The following is a 17,779-nucleotide window of genomic DNA, read 5'->3' as shown; positions in this document are numbered from 1 at the left end:
ATTTCTTTCTCTTGCCTGATTGCCCTAGCCAGAACTTCCAACACTATGTGGAATAGGAGTGGTGAGAGAGGGCATCCCTGTCTTGTGCCAGTTTTCAAAGGGAATTTTTCCAGTTTTTGCCCATTCAGTATGATATTGGCTATGGGTTTGTCATAAATAGCTCTTATTATTTTGAGATACGTTCCATCAATACCAAATTTAGTGAGCGTTTTTAGCATGAAGGGCTGTTGAATTTTGTCAAAGGCCTTTTCTGCATCTATTGAGATAATCATGTGGTTCTTGTCTTTGGTTCTGTTTATATGCTGGATTATGTTTATTGATTTGCATATGTTGAACCAGCCTTGCATCCCAGGGATGAAGCCCACTTGATCATGGTGGATAAGCTTTTTGATGTGCTGCTGAATCCGGTTTGCCAGTATTATATTGAGGATATTTGCATCGATGTTCATCAGGGATATTGGTCTAAAATTCTCTTTTTTTGTTGTGTCTCTGCCAGGCTTTGGTATCAGGATGATGTTGGCCTCATAAAATGAGTTAGGGAGGATTCCCTCTTTTTCTATTGATTAGAATAGTTTCAGAAGGAATGGTACCAGCTCCTCCTTGTACCTCTGGTAGAATTCAGCTGTGAATCCATCTGCTCCTGAGCTTTTTTTGGTTGGTAGACTATTAATTATTGCCTCAATTTCAGAGCCTGCTATTGGTCTATTCAGGGATTCAGCTTCTCCCTGGTTTACCCTTGGGAGAGTGTAAGTGTCCAGGAAATTATCCATTTCTTCTAGATTTTCTAGTTTATTTGCGTAGAGGTGTTTATAGTATTCTCTGATGGTAGTTTGTATTTCTGTGGGGTCGGTGGTGATATCCCCTTTATCATTTTTTATTGTGTCTATTTGATTCTTCTCTCTTTTCTTCTTTATTAGTCTTGCTAGCGGTCTATCAATTTTGTTAATCTTTTCAAAAAACCAACTCCTGGATTCACTGATTTTTTGGAGGGTTTTTTGTGTCTCTATCTCCTTCAGGTCTGCTCTGATCTTAGTTATTTCTTGCCTTCTGCTAGCTTTTGAATATGTTTGCTCTTGCTTCTCTAGTTCTTTTAATTGTGATGTTAGAGTGTCAATTTTAGATCTTTCCTGCTTTCTCTTGTGGGCATTTAGTGCTATCAATTTCCCTCTACACACTGCTTTAAATGTGTCCCAGAGATTCTGGTATGTTGTATCTTTGTTCTCATTGGTTTCAAAGAACATCTTTATTTCTGCCTTCATTTCGTTATGTACCCAGTAGTCATTCAGGAGCAGGTTATTCAGTTTCCATGTAGTTGAGTGGTTTTGATTGAGTTTCTTAGTCCTGAGTTCTAGTTTGATTGCACTGTGGTCTGAGACACAGTTTGTTATAATTTCTGTTTTTGTACATTTGCTGAGGAGTGCTTTACTTCCAATTATGTGGTCAATTTTGGAATAAGTGTGATGTGGTGCTGAGAAGAACGTATATTGTGTTGATTTGGGATGGAGAGTTCTGTAGATGTCTATTAGGTCTGCTTGCTGCAGAGATGAGTTCAATTCCTGGATATCCTGGTTAACTTTCTGTCTCGTTGATCTGTCTAATGTTGACAGTGGGGTGTTGAAGTCTCCCATTATTATTGTATGGGAGTCTAAGTCCCTTTGTAAGTCTCTCAGGACTTGCTTTATGAATCTGGGTGCTCCTGTATTGGGTGCATATATATTTAGGATAGTTAGCTCTTCCTGTTGAATTGATCCCTTTACCATTATGTAATGGCCTTGTCTCTTTTGATCTTTGATGGTTTAAAGTTTGTTTTATCAGAGACTAGGATTGCAACCCCTGCTTTTTTTTTTGTTCTCCATTTGCTTGGTAGATCTTCCTCCATCCCTTTATTTTGAGCCTATGTATGTCTCTGCATGTGAGATGCGTCTCCTGAATACAGCAGACTGATGGGTCTTGACTCTTTATCCAGTTTGCCAGTCTGTGTCTTTTAATTGGAGCATTTAGTCCATTGACATTTAAGGTTAATATTGTTATGTGTGAACTTGATCCTGCCATTATGATATTAACTGGTTATTTTGCTCGTTAGTTGATGCAGTTTCTTCCTAGCCTCGATGGTCTTTACATTTTGGCATGTTTTTGCAATGGCTGGTACCGGTTGTTCCTTTCCATGTTTAGGGCTTCCTTCAGGGTCTCTTGTAAGGCAGGCCTGGTGGTGACAAAATCTCTAAGCATTTGCTGATCTGTAAAGGATTTTATTTCTCCTTCACTGATGAAACTTAGTTTGGCTGGATATGAAATTCTGGGTTGAAAATTCTTTTCTTTAAGAATGTTGAATATTGGCCCCCCACTCTCTTCTGGCTTGTAGAGTTTCTGCCGAGAGATCTGCTGTTAGTCTGATGGGCTTCCCTTTGTGGGTAACCCGACTTTTCTCTCTGGCTGCCCTTAAGATTTTTTCCTTCATTTCAACCTTGGTGAATCTGGCAATTATGTGTGTTGGAGTTGCTCTTCTTGAGGAGTATCTTTGTGGCGTTCTCTGTATTTCCTGAATTTGAATGTTGGCCTGCCCTACTACGTTGGGGAAGTTCTCCTGGATGATATCCTGAAGAGTGTTTTCCAACTTGGTTCCATTTTCTCCCTCATTTTCAGGCACCCCAATCAGACACAGATTTGGTCTTTTTATATAATCCCACACTTCTTGCCGGCTTTGTTCATTTCTTTTTCTTCTTTTTTCTTTAGACTTCTCTTCTCACTTCATTTCATTCATTTGATCCTCAATTGCTGATACTCTTTCTTCCAGTTGATCGAGTCGTTTACTGAAGCTTGTGCATTTGTCACGTATTTCTCGTGTCATGGTTTTCATCTCTGTCAGTTCGTTTATGGCCTTCTCTGCATTAATTATTCTGGTTATCAATTCTTCCCCTCTTTTTTCAAGATTTTTAGTTTCTTTGAGCTGGGTACGTAATTCCTCCTTTAGCTCTGAGACGTCTGATGGACTGAAGCCTTCTTCTCTCATCTCGTCAAAGTCATTCTCCGTCCAGCTTTGATTCGTTGCTGGCAATGAGCTGCGTTCCTTTGGAGGGGGAGATGAGCTCTTATTCTTTGAATTTCCAGCTTTTCTGCCCTGCTTTTTCCCCATCTTTGTGGTTTTATCTGCCTCTGGTCGTTGATGATGGTGATGTACTGATGGGGTTTTGGTGTGGGTGTCCTTCCTGTTTGTTAGTTTTCCTTCTAACAGTAGGCCCCTCAGCTGTAGGTCTGTTGGAGATTGCTTGAGGTCCACTCCAGACCCTGTTTGCCTGGGTGTCAGCAGCAGAGGTTGCAGAAGATAGAATACTGCTGAACAGCGAGTGTACCTGTCTGATTCTTACTTTGGAAGCTTCCTCTCAGGGGTGTACTCCACCGTGTGAGGTGTGGGGTGTCGGTCTGCCCCTAGTTCAGGATGTCTCCCAGTTAGGCTACTCAGGCAGTCTGTCCCTTCTCAGATCTCAACCTCCGTGTTGGGAGATCCATTGCTCTCTTCAAAGCTGTCAGACAGAGTCGTTTGCGTCTGCAGAGGTTTCTGCTGCTTTTTGTTGTTGTTGTTGTTGTTATTGTTGTTTAGCTGTGCCCTGTCCCCAGAGGTGGAGTCTACAGAGACTGGCAGGCCTCCTTGAGCTGCTGTGAGCTCCACCCAGTTCGATCTTCCCAGGGCTCTGTTTACCTACTTAAGCCCCAGCAATGGCGGGCGCCCCTCCCCCAGCCTCACTGCTGCCTTGCAGTTAGATCGCAGACTGCTGTGCTAGCAATGAGGAAGGTTCCGTGGGCATGGGACCCTCCCGGCCAGGTGTGGGATATAATCTCCTGGTGTGCCCGTTTGCTTAAAGCGCTGTATTGGGGTGGGAGTTACCCGATTTTCCAGGTGTTATGTGTCTCAGTTCCCCTGGCTAGGAAAAGGGATTCCCTTCCCCCTTGCGCTTCCCAGGTGAGGTGATGCCTCGCCCTGCTTCAGCTCTGGCTGGTCGGGCTGCAACAGCTGACCAGCACCGATTGTCTGGCACTCCCTAGTGAGATAAACCCAGTACCTCAGTTGAAAATGCAGAAATCACCTGTCTTCTGTGTCGCTCGCGCTGGGAGCTGGAGACTGAAGCTGTTCCTATTCGGCCATCTTGCTCCGCCCCCCTAAACTTTTAACATTGGCAAACAATATTGTCTGCAGATATACATACTGGTAGTAAAAACTGTAAATAAAAGTAAGGAAAGGATTACTATAAAAGGGTGGTTAGCCTATAGGATAGATGATGGGAACTATAGTCAGACAGGGACCTTGACAAATTTCTGGTATGTCAGCATTACTTGATTTTTTGACCTGGGTAGAGTTAACACGGTATTCACTTTTTAACTGTTAAACCATACATATTTATATTATATTATGTACTTTTAGATATATATGTGATATTTCATTGCTTAAAAAAATTAAATCACATGACCATTTTCCTGTTAGATGTGTAAGTATATGTCATCTCAAAACCCAGGTTATATTTCTGAAAAAACTGAAAAGCAGTTACAAAGAAAGCTGACTTGAATGCATAAGATAAAATGATGGCTATCTTTAATACAGATTTCATAGCAAAAAACAGAGGTCTTTCTAAAATATTCACTTAAGAGATGAAATGTATTGCCCTTCCCACTCAAAGTGGGACAGGGTTTTTCTACACTACTCAGCCCTCAACATCATTCTGCTAGCACTTCAGTAAGTCATACCAAACAGTTTACTGACAAACAACACTGTCTGCATCAAAATGTTCCACTTTAATTCCAATAATAGGAAAAGCCCTCTTTCAAAAGAACTAAGAAACGCTTGTAGAACAACATTGTTTGTAGATAATCATAATCACCATAACTACCACATATATAGTGCTTACCATGAACTAAGTCCATTACATGTTATTACCTCATATAATACTCAGCACTCTGACATGGGTATTACTAGTGCCCCATTTTATATATGAACAAGTTCAGTTACAGAGAAGTTAAATAATTTTTCCAACTAAAAAGCAGAAAAGTTTGCATGGGAATGAGAAAACCAAATTCATAAATAATTTTAAAAAGCAGAAATACCAGCCAGGCACAGTGTCTCACACCTGTAATCCCAGCACTTTGGGAGGCCAACATGGGCGAATCATGAGTTCAGGGGTTCAAGACCAGCCTAGCCAACATGGTGAAACCCTGTTTCTACTAAAAATACAAAAAATTAGCTGGGCGTAGTGGCGTGTGCCTGTAATCTCAGCTACTCGGGCAGTTGAGGCAGAAGAATCGCTTGAACCTGGGAGGTTGAGGTTGTAGTGAGCCAGATTGCACCACTGTACTCCAACACTGTGAGACTCTGTCTCAAAAAAAACAAAAGTAGAAATACCATATGATCTCACTTATATGTGAAATATAAAAAAGCTGAACTCATATAAGTGAAAGAACAGAATGGTAGTTGCCAGTGACTGAAGGACAGAAGGGGATTGGGAGAATTTTGGTCAAAGTATACAAAATTTCAGTTAGATATGAGAAATAAATGCAAAACATCTATTGTACAAAATAGTGACTATAGTTAATAACATATATCGTATTCTTAAAAATTGCTAAGAGTAGATGTTAAGTGTTCTCACCATAAAAAAATGCATATATTAACTCAACTTAGCCATTCCACAATGTATACATATTTCAAAACATGTTGCCTATGGTAAATATATAAAATTTTATCAATTAAAAACTTTAAACATGTCTTAAAAAATAAAATAACTGAAGTCCCATACCACGCAAAATAAAACTTCCATTTTGTTCCTCTTTATATCTCTTTTAAAAAAGAGCAGAAATGCATATGTGGGGCACAGTTTAAAGGTATGTTCTTAATGGCATCCTTATGTTTTCATTTAGTTAAATTCAAACCTAATAATCCATAGAGTGTATATCAGAGACACAGTGGAGCTGGAAGGATAAGCTTATGCCACTCCCACAATTTATTCTTTTATTCACATTCAATAAACATTTACCAGCAGCTTAATGTGTACAACCTGTGTAACAGGCACTGGATACAAAGACAAATACAACATAGTCCCCCACCCATAAGAATCTATAGTATGGGAAAGAGACAAGAACATATATAAGAGTACATCGGAATTTACCAGAATCCCATACCTTAACTTTGAAGTACAAAGATTCAAAGTGATATACTTCTTGGCTGATTCTAATTATGACCTCATTCTGTAGCTCACTGGTTCTCAATGTGTGCTCTTGGACCAACAGTATCACTACTGCTTACTATTTAATAGAAATGCAAAATGTAGGCCCCACTCCAGGCCTACAAAATCAGAAACTCTAGACAGGGACCCAGCAATCTTTGTTTGTTTGTTTGTTTGTTTTTTGAGATGGAGTTTTGCTCTTGTTGCCCAAGCTGATGGTGCAATGGCACCATCTTGTTTCACTGCAACTTCCGCCTCCCAGGTTCAAGTGATTCTCCTGCCTCAGCCTCCCGAGTAGCTGGGATTACAGGCACATGCCACCATGCCAGGCTATTTTTTTTTCTTTTGTATTTTTTAGTAGAAATGGGGTTTCACCATGTTAGCCAGGTTAGTCTCAAACTCCTGACCTCAGGTCATCCACCCACCTCAGCCTCCCAAAGTGCTGGGATTACAGGCATGAGCCACCATGCCCGGCCCAGCAATCTGTGTTTTAACAAACCTTTAAAGTGATTCTAATGAATGTTAAAGCGTTAGAATTACTGTTATGGTGCCACCAACGTCAAGGGACCATAAATGAAAATGAGTTCTACTAGACACAGTGAAATTCACCTGTCTACTCTTAGATTGTCCCAAACTATAACGGCCATTTGGATTGTTCCCAGGCTCCAGATAAATTTTTCAAGAAAGTCCAAGGAGATCTAGTAATACCAGGGGTTCCAGAAGGACCTAGAATCCAAAATCATGAAAATGACCCATCTAGTCCCACCAAAAGTCATAGCATCACAACTTATTTATAACTAAGGAAATTCTAAGTTACAAATTAGCAACACCTGAATTAAATTACCATGTTTCTTCCTAATAAATCATACAAGGTTACTAAGATTAAAAATAAAACATTCCCAACTACTTATTACCTGGAATCTGAATTGGGATGAAATAAAATTTATTTTAACAAGGCAAGTTCAGGATTTGAATAATTCAAAAAATTAAATTTGAAATATCCCATGCCCTAGTTTCACTTATAAAGACAGGATTATCGAAATAACCATTTGTTACTTCAAATGGCCTCTCTTTTTATAATCTTACATAAATTTAAAAACTCAATTTCCAACAGATTTTAAATCCATAAAAAGTGGTCCAAAGCCTTAAAGGAAAATACTAAAAAGGTATGTAATGTATTGATTCCTGTTTTATACTTAATCAAAGACTGATTATGATATTTAAGACTCAGTTGTCATCGGCCGGGCATGGTGACTCACGCCTATAATCCCAGCACTTAGGGAGGCCAAGGCGGGTGGATCACGAGGTCAGGAGATCGAGATCATCCTGGCTAACACAGTGAAACCCCGTCTCTATTAAAAATACAAAAAATTGGCCGGGCATGGTGGCGGGCGCCTGTCGTCCCAGCTACTCGGGAGGCTGAGGCAGGAGAATGGCATGAACCTGGGAGGCGGAGCGTGCAGTGAGCCGAGACCCCACCACTGCACTCCAGCCTGGGCTACAGAGAAGACTCCGTCTCAAAAAAAAAAAAAGAGAAAAAGAAAAGAAAAGAAAAAAAAAGACTCAGTTGTCATCTATTTCCGACTCTAAATAAGGTGAGAAACACTTAGATAAGTGTATAAAGACAATTTAAAGGAAAAAGGTACTACATAGGACATCTGTAAGTCAAAAGGATTCCTTTTTAAATGTCTACCCAAATCAAGTAATTTTAACTGTCCCACTCCCAAATCCAAAAGTGCACCTTCCCTTTCAGATTGGCCAAACGTAGACCGACTGCTTTGGTTTCTCAAATTATTACCAGGATAAATCACTAGCGAGTTTCTTTACCTTTTTACTTTGCACAATTTTTTCTAACTACTTTTTGATAGTTTTAGTTTGAATAAAATGCTTACACAACCACCAGAATCTTTAAAAACACAACTTTATAGGTGAATGTTTTATATTAATAGAGTAATGAACTTGAAAGAGTCAATGATCTGAATGGCACCAACACAAAAGGCCACAATGAAAATGCAGAGGTATCTTCTACGTCATCATCTTCAAAATGCTGTGGATGTTAATATCTATCCTTGCACATTATCCCACCACAGATGTACACACATGCACATGCATACACACACGCATCCCTATTTTTAAAAATAAACTACTATGGATTTACTGTCTAACTGCTATGACCCACATCATTTCTGACATACTTTAAGTATGAATCACATTTTGAGGGATAAGCACTAGGTTAATACTTTATTACATAAAGTATGTAAGCTATCTTTAAAATTGCTTTCTTAAATCTTCAAAGGGCCATTTCACCAAAGGTCCTAATATCACCAAATTTATAAAATGAGATGCATCTACCCTATGTCTTACATTTTTATTTAAAAAGCTACAACAGACAAGACCTGAAATAATTTGACCAAACAAGAAAAAAGAAAATCCAAGAGAAACAATGCCCAAGGAATACAATTTAAAAGGTTCTAGTAAAGCTTACCTCTTTAGGGCACTGATTTTTGCAACAACTGAGGAGGTTCTTTTCATTTACATCAGCTGTGGTTATTTTTCTAAAAATAAGAAAGTTGATGACATTCAAACAAAAATCCATTTTATAGCATAATTTTTCTAAAAATAACTCATAATTTCAAACATATCCATAAAATTATCTTTTTTCCTCAAGAAATACTTTAATTCTCTGTAACAATTATCTTCAAATTACTTAATTGTTCTGATAACTCAAATCATCCAGCCCTTTACTACTAACAAGTCAAATGCCAAAAGTGTAATTGCTGCAAGAAGTACAAAACATACACAAAATATCATCTGGGCCTGGCCTCTCTTTAATAGTTTCTGTAACTATCTTTCCCTATAGATTAAATTCATAATTACAATTGTTCTTAATGCCCCTACAAAAAAAATTTTAAAACTAATTATTTAATATGTTCAAATTGAGGAATTTAGGTTATTTGATGAGAAATAAAATTCACTTATTTAAAAAGCTTGGGTAAGCTATTAATATTAGAAATTAATTCATTGTAGGCCAGGTACAGTGGCTCCAGCCTGTAATCCCAGCACTTTGGGAGACTAAGACAGGCGGATCACTTGAGGCTGGGAGTTCGAGACCAAGCCTGGTCAACATGGTGAAAGCCCGTTTCCACTAAAAATACAAAAATTAGCCAGGCGTGATGGCGCATGCCTGTAATCCTGGTTACTCAGGAGGCTGAGGCATGAGAATTGCTTGAACCCGAGGCAGAGGTTGCAGTGAGTCAAGATCATGACACTGCACTCCAGTCTGGGTGACCAAGCGAGACTGTCTCAAAAAAAAATAAAATAGTAATTCACTTCAGATCTGATCATTTTAGAACACTCTGCACTTTAAAATGCTTTTATATCTCAGTGAGTAATTCAGAAAAAAGTCACAAACACCAAGGAATAAACCTACTTTCCAATAGACACTGCCTAAGTCAGTAACTAGTGCCAATCTAAAACTCCCTATCATACGCATCTCACTTTTCTCTCTCCCATACCTTTTTACTCTTTTACTTTATTCTGTATTTTCTTGCTTTTCCTATTCTTGCTTTCACCAGACATAACTGCCAAAATATACCATAAGTTCAGTCTCCTTAATGTTAATTAAAACTATTATCTAAATAGTCATACTAAATTAGCTATAAATATACTCTAAGATATTTCTTGGCAAAGTTTCACTTAATACCACAAAGTTTTTATGCTGGCTCTATTAAACACTATTGCATTTTTAAGATTCTTCCAAGCAGAATGTTCACCTCTGAACTTAAGAGTTAACATTATTTTATTCCTTTTACTCTATACTTAGGAATAAATTAAATTTTCAAGGTCTGTATCTTTTATATCCAAATTCTACAGAATAAATTAACATGAAGCAGAAAAAGACTATGGCATAATAATATACACATATTGGTTTTCATCCACGGTTCTTGGCTCATCACTCCCACAGCCCCTGTTATTTTTCCCCAAGGCATGCCATTAAAACTAAAAATATAGTCTTCCTCCACCTTTCTGTCTTGAGCAGGCCATAAAGAAATTCTCTGACCTACCTTGTCTGATTGTAGGTCATAAGACCCCATTTCAGAAGGGGTCCTGTCCCATACTCTGGAAGAAGGAATGCTTCACACACAGGCCAAAAAGAACTGAAACAGGCCTTGTTGAGTTTCCCCACTCGGTCTATAGTTATTAGATCAAACCCTCTGTCCAGTCACACTTCTACATGAGTGTCCGTACTTCAATCATGCCTGTCCAATGAATTCTCAATAAAGGCCCAAGAAGATAGGGTACAAAAAGCTTATTAGAGCTGAACACAGAAGTTCCTGGAGGGTGGTATGCGAACGGTGGGCCAGGGGTAGGAATGGAATTGCCATACCCCTTCTTTCATCCCTCACTCTATGTATCTCTTCATCTGTACACTTTGCAATATCCTTTATAATAAACCAGTAAACATAAATAAGTTTTTCTCTGAGATCTGTGAGGCACTCTAGCAAATTAAACCCAAAGAGGGGGTTGTGTGAACCTAAACTTGAAGCCAGTCAGTCAGAAATTCCAGAGCCCTGAACTTGAGACTAGTGTCTGAAGGGGAAGCAGTCTTGTGGGACTGAGCCCTCAACCTACAGGATCTGACACTTTCTCCAGGTAGTCTCAGAAATGAATTACAGGACACCCAGCTGGTGCCTGCTATAAAAGTGACTGTTTTCTTTTTGGTTGGAAGAAACTCCCACACATCTAGTCACAAAAGTCTTTTGTGTTGATTATTGTGGTTTAAGAGCAGAGGAAAAACAGTTTGTGTCTTTTTCCACACAGGACTAAAAGGAAAAGATGACTTAAATAATTCACTGAATTGAAAGCAAATGAAATTATAAGAACTGAAGAGATAGAATTCTATATTAAAACTTATACTTTACTATGTATTTAAGAAAAAAAATCTGTAGTGCTGAGGTAATGGAAGCCACCTTAATCCAAATACATCCACATGTCCCCCTCAGAAAACATATAGCTCATTAATAACAAATAAAATCACTAAATCCCATGACTGCAGCACAACCAGAAGATTTCTACAAATTTCTACAAACTTCAAATTACCTATAACTAGGAAAAAAAAAAAAAAAAAAACTTCTGATAGAGCTATTTCTCAAGCTCCCAATGCAAGTATTTTCATAGAGCTAGTGCTAGTGGAGTTCTAAAAAAAACTAAATGGAAAAGCGAAGAGGAGGCTGAGCTAAAATCACAACAGGAAAAAGTCCCCATAAGTATGAAAACCCTGAAAATATCCTGGTAGACCACAGCACTAACTAAAGGGAATGGATTTTAAAAAGCACACAAGGCTGGGTGCAGTGGCTCACGCCTCTAATCTCAGCACTTTGGGAGGCCGAGCCCAGGAGTTCAAGACCAGCCTCGGCAACATGGCAAAACCCCGTCTCTACAAAAAAACACCAAAATTAGCCTAGTGTGATGGTGTGCACCTATAGTCCTAGCTACTAGGAAAGCTGAAGTGGGAAGATCACCTGAACCTGGGAGGCCAAGGCTGCAGTGAGCCGTGAGTGTGCCACTGCATCCAGACTGGGAGACAGAAAGACACTTTGTCTCAAAAATTAAAATTAAAACTAAATAAAATAAAGTAAGTACACAAGATTCAAGTAGGCAATCTTGGAAAGGCAACTCTGGGAAGAAGGTAAAAAGGGAAAGGCAGACTTTAGGCAGACTTCTTTAGACCCGGCAAAAGAAGAAGGGAAATTTAGGATTTTGCAAGACCAAAGAAAACAAAAGTAAAATAAGGACACATAACTCCTTTCCTCTTCTCAGCACCACCCTAAAACGCCAACCATTTAAAAAACTGTATTGTCCCACACTGAGAAGAGAGTGGTCATCAACTAGAAATCTTATACTAACCTCTGTCCGAAAACATAAAGATATATAATTTACATCTATAAAAAACTACTATAGAAAATAAACAGAAAATGACATCCAAAGCCCTTTCACTGATGAAAATCCCCTCCTGTATCTCTCACCCCCCCCAAAAAAAAGAAGTACAAAGAAGAAGAAAACTGGAACATAATATTCCAAACTGAATTAACTCTATGAAACACCGCCTGTACAGAAGCGTTAACCTAGCAGAGCTGACCGCTATCTTTTGAAAGGCCTCCTTGTAAGACTAGCCCTTGGCTGGTGTTTGGGAATTTGGATTTCAGGAAGGTTCCCACCATTCCTAGAACTGATAAGAACAGCTGACTATGTCTAAACTGTTTGTATAAATCAATGGTTTATGTTGAACAGTTTCTTTCCCTCTGAGAGCCCTGAACTCTGGTATGTACCAGGTGAGGCTGCCTATGTAGCCTTCCCCAATAAAAACTCTAGGTGCTCAGTCTCTAATGAACTTCTCTGGTTGGAAGCATTTTACAAGTGTTGTCACAACTCATTACTGGGGGAATTAAGTGCATCCTATGTGGCTCCAGTGGGAGGAGACTCTGGACGCTTGTGATTGGTTTCCCCTACACTTCACCTCATGTGCCTTTTCCCTTTGCTGACTGTGCCTCCTACCCTTTTGCTGTAATAACTCATAGCTGTAGGTATAACTATATGCTGAGTTCTGTGAGTCCTAGCAAATTACCCAATATAAGCAAGGTATAGGGCCCTTCAATACACTACCACCTTAAGTCAGAAAAGAACATAATAGAGAAGAAAAAGAAGAAATGAACAAAGGTTGACTAAATTTAGGGGAAAAAAACATTAAGATAAAATTACATCAGAAATAAAAACTAAATTACAAGGTGCTCATGGAATAACATATTTACAGAAGAACATACTTGAATCAAAAGTTAATAAGGGTCCCTGAAATGAGGCAGCAAAACAACCTAGATGATAAAAATGAGATTTAGAAAAAGTGTCAAAGAAGTAATTGAGTGAAATGGGAGACAGAAAAAGAAAATCCAACATATATACAATTGGTATCACTAAAAAACAAAAAGAAAATAAATGAAACAGATCTGGTATTTAAAACTATAATCCAGGAAAATAAAAATACTGAACTTATATGTTGAAAGGGCTAATCAGGTACCTGGAAAAATTTATCAAAAATTATTAACCCTGAGTCGTACCTTAATAAAAACATTAGATTTTAAAGATGGAGGAGGAAGAGGAGGGAAGTGAAGGAGAAAGAAACAACTTTAGGGGTCCCAGGCAAAAAAGATCAATTAACTCATAAGGAAAAGAGATTGGCATCAAATTTCTCAAAAGTAAAATATAAACGAAAGCGACATAGAGCAAGATTTCCAAGAAATTCTAGGAAAGAACACACCAATAAAAGACTTTTTATACAGTTGTAAATGCTACAGCAAAACATTCTTGAAACATGCAAGGGAATGTTTAAGGATTAAGTATTCAGGGAATACTATACTCACAAGCTCTCTTGGGGAAACTACTAGAGGATGCACTTCATTCATCCAAGAGAAGACTGGGAAATTTCAGCAAAAAGACTGATGGTTGAAATTTAAAATTGAAAATCTAAGAAAAAAAGGGCTGGGCACAGTGGCTCACGCCTGTAATCCCAGCACTTTGGGAGGCCGAGGCAGGTGGATCATGAGGTCAGGAGATCGAGACCATCCTGGCTAACACGGTGAAACCCTGTCTCTATTAAAAGTACAAAAAAATTAGCCGGCGTGGTAGCGGGAGGCTGTAGTCCCAGCTATTCAGGAGGCTGAGGCAGGAGAACGGCGTGAACTCGGGAGGTGGAGCTTGCAGTGAGTTGAGATCGTGCCACTGCACTCCAGCCTGGGCGACAGAGCGAAACTCCATCTCAAAAAAAAAAAAAAAAAAAGAAGAAGAAAAAAAGGTCGGAATGAGGGTAGAATAATATATAAATGTTGTATGTTCTGAAAAAGAATAAAGCATGCAACTAAACAATGAGAAGAGGAGGAGAGAAAAAAAGGCAAATAAAATAAACTCACTGATTGTCATACAGTCTTAAACGAGAACCAGGTGATAAAATTAAAAGCTCCAAACCAGTTAGTAAAAGATGAAAGAAATAAGGGTCTAAAGACATTAAAAAGGTACAAATAAAAAGTAATCAATCACTAAATGAAAACAAACCTTAACAGGAGAAACTTTTAAGAGCAAAGAAAACATATCACATAAAGAAAAAGTGACATAACATAATACAAACAGTAATCATAAAGTAATAATTCAGAGCTAAACCAAAGATATTAATGATATTAAAAATTGTTAAAGGACTTACTTAACTTGCCTATTAAAATGAAAAAGGGGATGCATAAGAACTCAAGACAAAGGTATTAAATGTGACAAAGGATACCTTTCAATGCTAAGAGCCAAAATTATTAAAAATGCTGTACAACATGTAACAGCTTAATCATCTTTATAAGTAAAAATCTACAGCAGATGCAAAGACACACAGAAACACACTAATAGGCTAGGCATGACGGCTTACGCCTATAATCTCAACATTTTAGGAAGCTGAGGCAGGAGGGTCTCTTGAGCCCAGGTGTTTCGAGACCAGCCTGGGAAACACAGTGAGACCACATCTCTACAAAAAATTTCTTAAAAATTATCTAGGCATGGTGGTATGTGGCTGTAGCCCCAGCTACTTGGGAGGCTGAGGCAGGAGGATCACTTGAGCCCAGAAGTTCAAGGCTGCAGTGAGCCATGACCACACCACTGCACTTCAGCTTGGCCAATAGAGTGAGACTGTCTCAAAACACAAAAACAAAACAAAAAGAAACACACTAATAATACAGAATTTTAACACAGCATTTTCAATATAAGACAAAGCTATTGTATTAAAACATGATCCACACACACAACCCAAATCTTATATTCTGATTTTTAAGATATTATATCTTCTCAAGCACATGGAACATTCACAAAAATTGATCACCTTATTTTACAAAGGAAGCACTGTTAAGTTCCATAAATTAGAAAAAAATTACAAACACATGCTCTGATCACAACACAATAAAACTAGATCTTATATTTTAAAAATCTTGAGCATAGGAGGAAATACAATGTAAAGATATAGAAAGTCTCAAATATAAAGAAAGTAGTACACACAGGAATATATGGAATATACCTAAAGCAGTAAATAATCCATAAGCTTTAAGCACATCTATGATAAAAATGAAATCATAAAAATAAATGAATTAAATTCTCAATTCTTCTTAAAGAAATTTAGAAATTTCTTTTTAAAGGAAATAATAAAATAAGGGCAGAAAAAAATGTGGTAAACCATAAAAGAACAGTCAATCCAGTTAATCAAAATCCTAGGTTTTTTAAAATAAAAAAATTTACTACCTGACACTCAAGAAAAAGGAAGAAAGCAAAAATATTCAAAATAAGAATGACAAGCGGAAATCGTAAAACAACAACAAAATTTTCATCACAATAAGCAACTACTTTACAAACTTTTATACAAATAACTTTGAAAAATCTAGATGAAATAGATAATTTATAAGGAAAATAACAGTTTCCCAAAAATGACCCCATAAGAGAGAGAAATTTTCATTAGAAAAAACAGAGAAAGTTATCAAAAACAACACACACATACCAGGCCCAGATGGTTTCATAGAGGAATTCCATAAAACCCTCAATGACCAGTTAATCCCAATGATACTACATAAAGTATTCTAAAGCAAAGAAAACCAAGGAAATAGCCAAGTTTATTATATAAAACAAATGTAATGTTGATACCCAAATCTGACAAAGACAATACAAAATTTAAAAATTACAGACTAATACAATTAACGAACATTTTTAAAATCCTAAATATTAGCTAATCAAAATCAACAGATCCAAAGATTAAAATGTTATGATTATCTCCACAGATGCTAAAATATCATTTGGCAAATTCAGCATCCAATCCTGATTTAAATATACACACACACTTAAGAAAACAGAAATTATTGGATAGTCTCTAATGTGGTGACAAAGCCAACATCTTACACAATGTAGAAATACAGGAAGTAATTCCTCTAAAGAAAAACAAGATAGGGCCGATACTATTTAACACTGGACTGGAGATGTTAACGAATGATAGGAGATGAGAGAAATCAATTATGAGGCAAAAGTATTGTAAAGAAAGACCAAAACTCCAAGGAAAAAAATATGCGAAGGACGTCAACAGCCAATTGACTAAAATAAATTTAAAAATGGTCCTTATCAAAACAGAGAGCCTAGAAGTAATGATACACAAGGAGCAAAAAGCACACCAAGTGGTTTTTAAATATTACTGTCCATTAACAAGGCCCTTAAAGAAATGTCTGAGTCCTGGGCTAGGATACGTAAAGTACAAAATGAGCCTGGGACATTTTCATTAGCCAGAAAAAAAAAGAAAATACTAAAACAAAGATGGAAACACATCAAAGGGACAAGAGAACCAGTTTAAAGACCCTTCCATGGGCCTTTCATATTCAATAAATTAAACATCAAAATGATGGCGAAGGAATCCACTGGTTCACGCTAGTATTAACATACAAGGTGGGGCGAGCTCTTACAGTAAAATGTCAATTAAAAAATTTAGCAGATGGAGTCAGAAAATTCCCACTTGGCAACTTCTCATTTGTTTTATAAAATACACTTGGTTATTTCCTTGGGTTTCTATGCTGTAGAATACTTAATATAGTATCATTGGGATTAAATGGTCAAGGGTTTCATTAATGAAGCACCTGGGCACACATGCACATGTGTGTTGTTCTTGAGAGCTTTTTCTATTTTCCCAAATGTTATCGTATTAACAACTGATTTACAATAGAATCATCAATGGATGCTAAAATTCATGGGTGAAAGTTTGATGAGAAACAAGCTATATAAACAAACAGAATGCAGGTGTGAGACTGCTCAAGTTCATCGTTACCATCCATTAATAATGCAAAATTGCCCTCTAAATTCCCCCTACAACATTTCTAAGACTAAAAATTATAATACTTTATTTTTGAGATTTCAACAAAATAACTTTAATATAAGAAAATAATAAAATTTGTCTTCTATAATTTAACAAAGCATGAGTCTAGAGTTTAGGGAACAAAAATGTTAGCTAATATGAACAGGAATTTTTCAAAATGTAATTATGTTAAAAAATATGAAATAAAGTAATATTCCCAAATGAAACTTGAGTAAAATACATTTACAAAAAGCTCACTTTACAGACTGGAGTGAAACAGCCAGGAGAGTTAAGTGGTAAATTATATCATTATTAAATAAAAGGGAAATTTTTTTCTTCCATCTAAATAATCCATAAGCAAAAACTGGCATTTTTTTTAAATAAAGAAAACATAGTGATTTGGTCATATCCTAGTGTGATAGGTGCTATAACAGCAACGCTTGTAATAAACAAAGGCCTATCTTTTAAATCCATAAATTAAAAATTATGCCTAATTAGGCTGGGCGTAGTGGCTCATGCCTATAATCCCAGCACTTTGGGAGGCCAAAGTGGGTGGATCATGAGGTAAGGAGTTCGAGACCAGCCTGACCAACATGGTGAAACCCCATCTCTACTGAAAATACAAAAACTAGAAGGGTGTGGTGGCACGTGCCTGTAATCCCATCTACTC

At 37.4% G+C, this 17,779-nt stretch overlaps 1 protein-coding gene across 3 annotated transcripts in view; it reads right to left on the bottom strand.

Annotated features, from left to right (window-relative positions):
• NFXL1 (nuclear transcription factor, X-box binding like 1) overlaps positions 1–17,779 on the bottom strand; it is a 74,849-nt gene that overhangs the window by 14,478 nt on the left and 42,592 nt on the right. For 2 of the 3 annotated variants that reach the window (XM_033214748.1, XM_033214747.1), the window contains exon 19: positions 8,692–8,761. In XM_033214748.1, coding sequence (XP_033070639.1) covers positions 8,692–8,761 — 70 coding nt within the window. Of the gene's footprint in view, positions 1–6,815; positions 6,933–8,691; positions 8,762–17,779 lie in introns of all 3 variants that reach the window. The other variant, XR_004438035.1, reaches the window with a different exon arrangement.

This window comes from Trachypithecus francoisi, unplaced genomic scaffold (assembly GCF_009764315.1).
Source record: "Trachypithecus francoisi isolate TF-2019V2 unplaced genomic scaffold, Tfra_2.0 Lachesis_group1, whole genome shotgun sequence".
Classification (NCBI taxonomy): Eukaryota; Metazoa; Chordata; class Mammalia; order Primates; family Cercopithecidae; genus Trachypithecus; species Trachypithecus francoisi.
The sequence above is the reverse complement of the archived record's forward strand: the minus strand, read 5'-3'. Positions and strand labels throughout refer to the sequence as shown.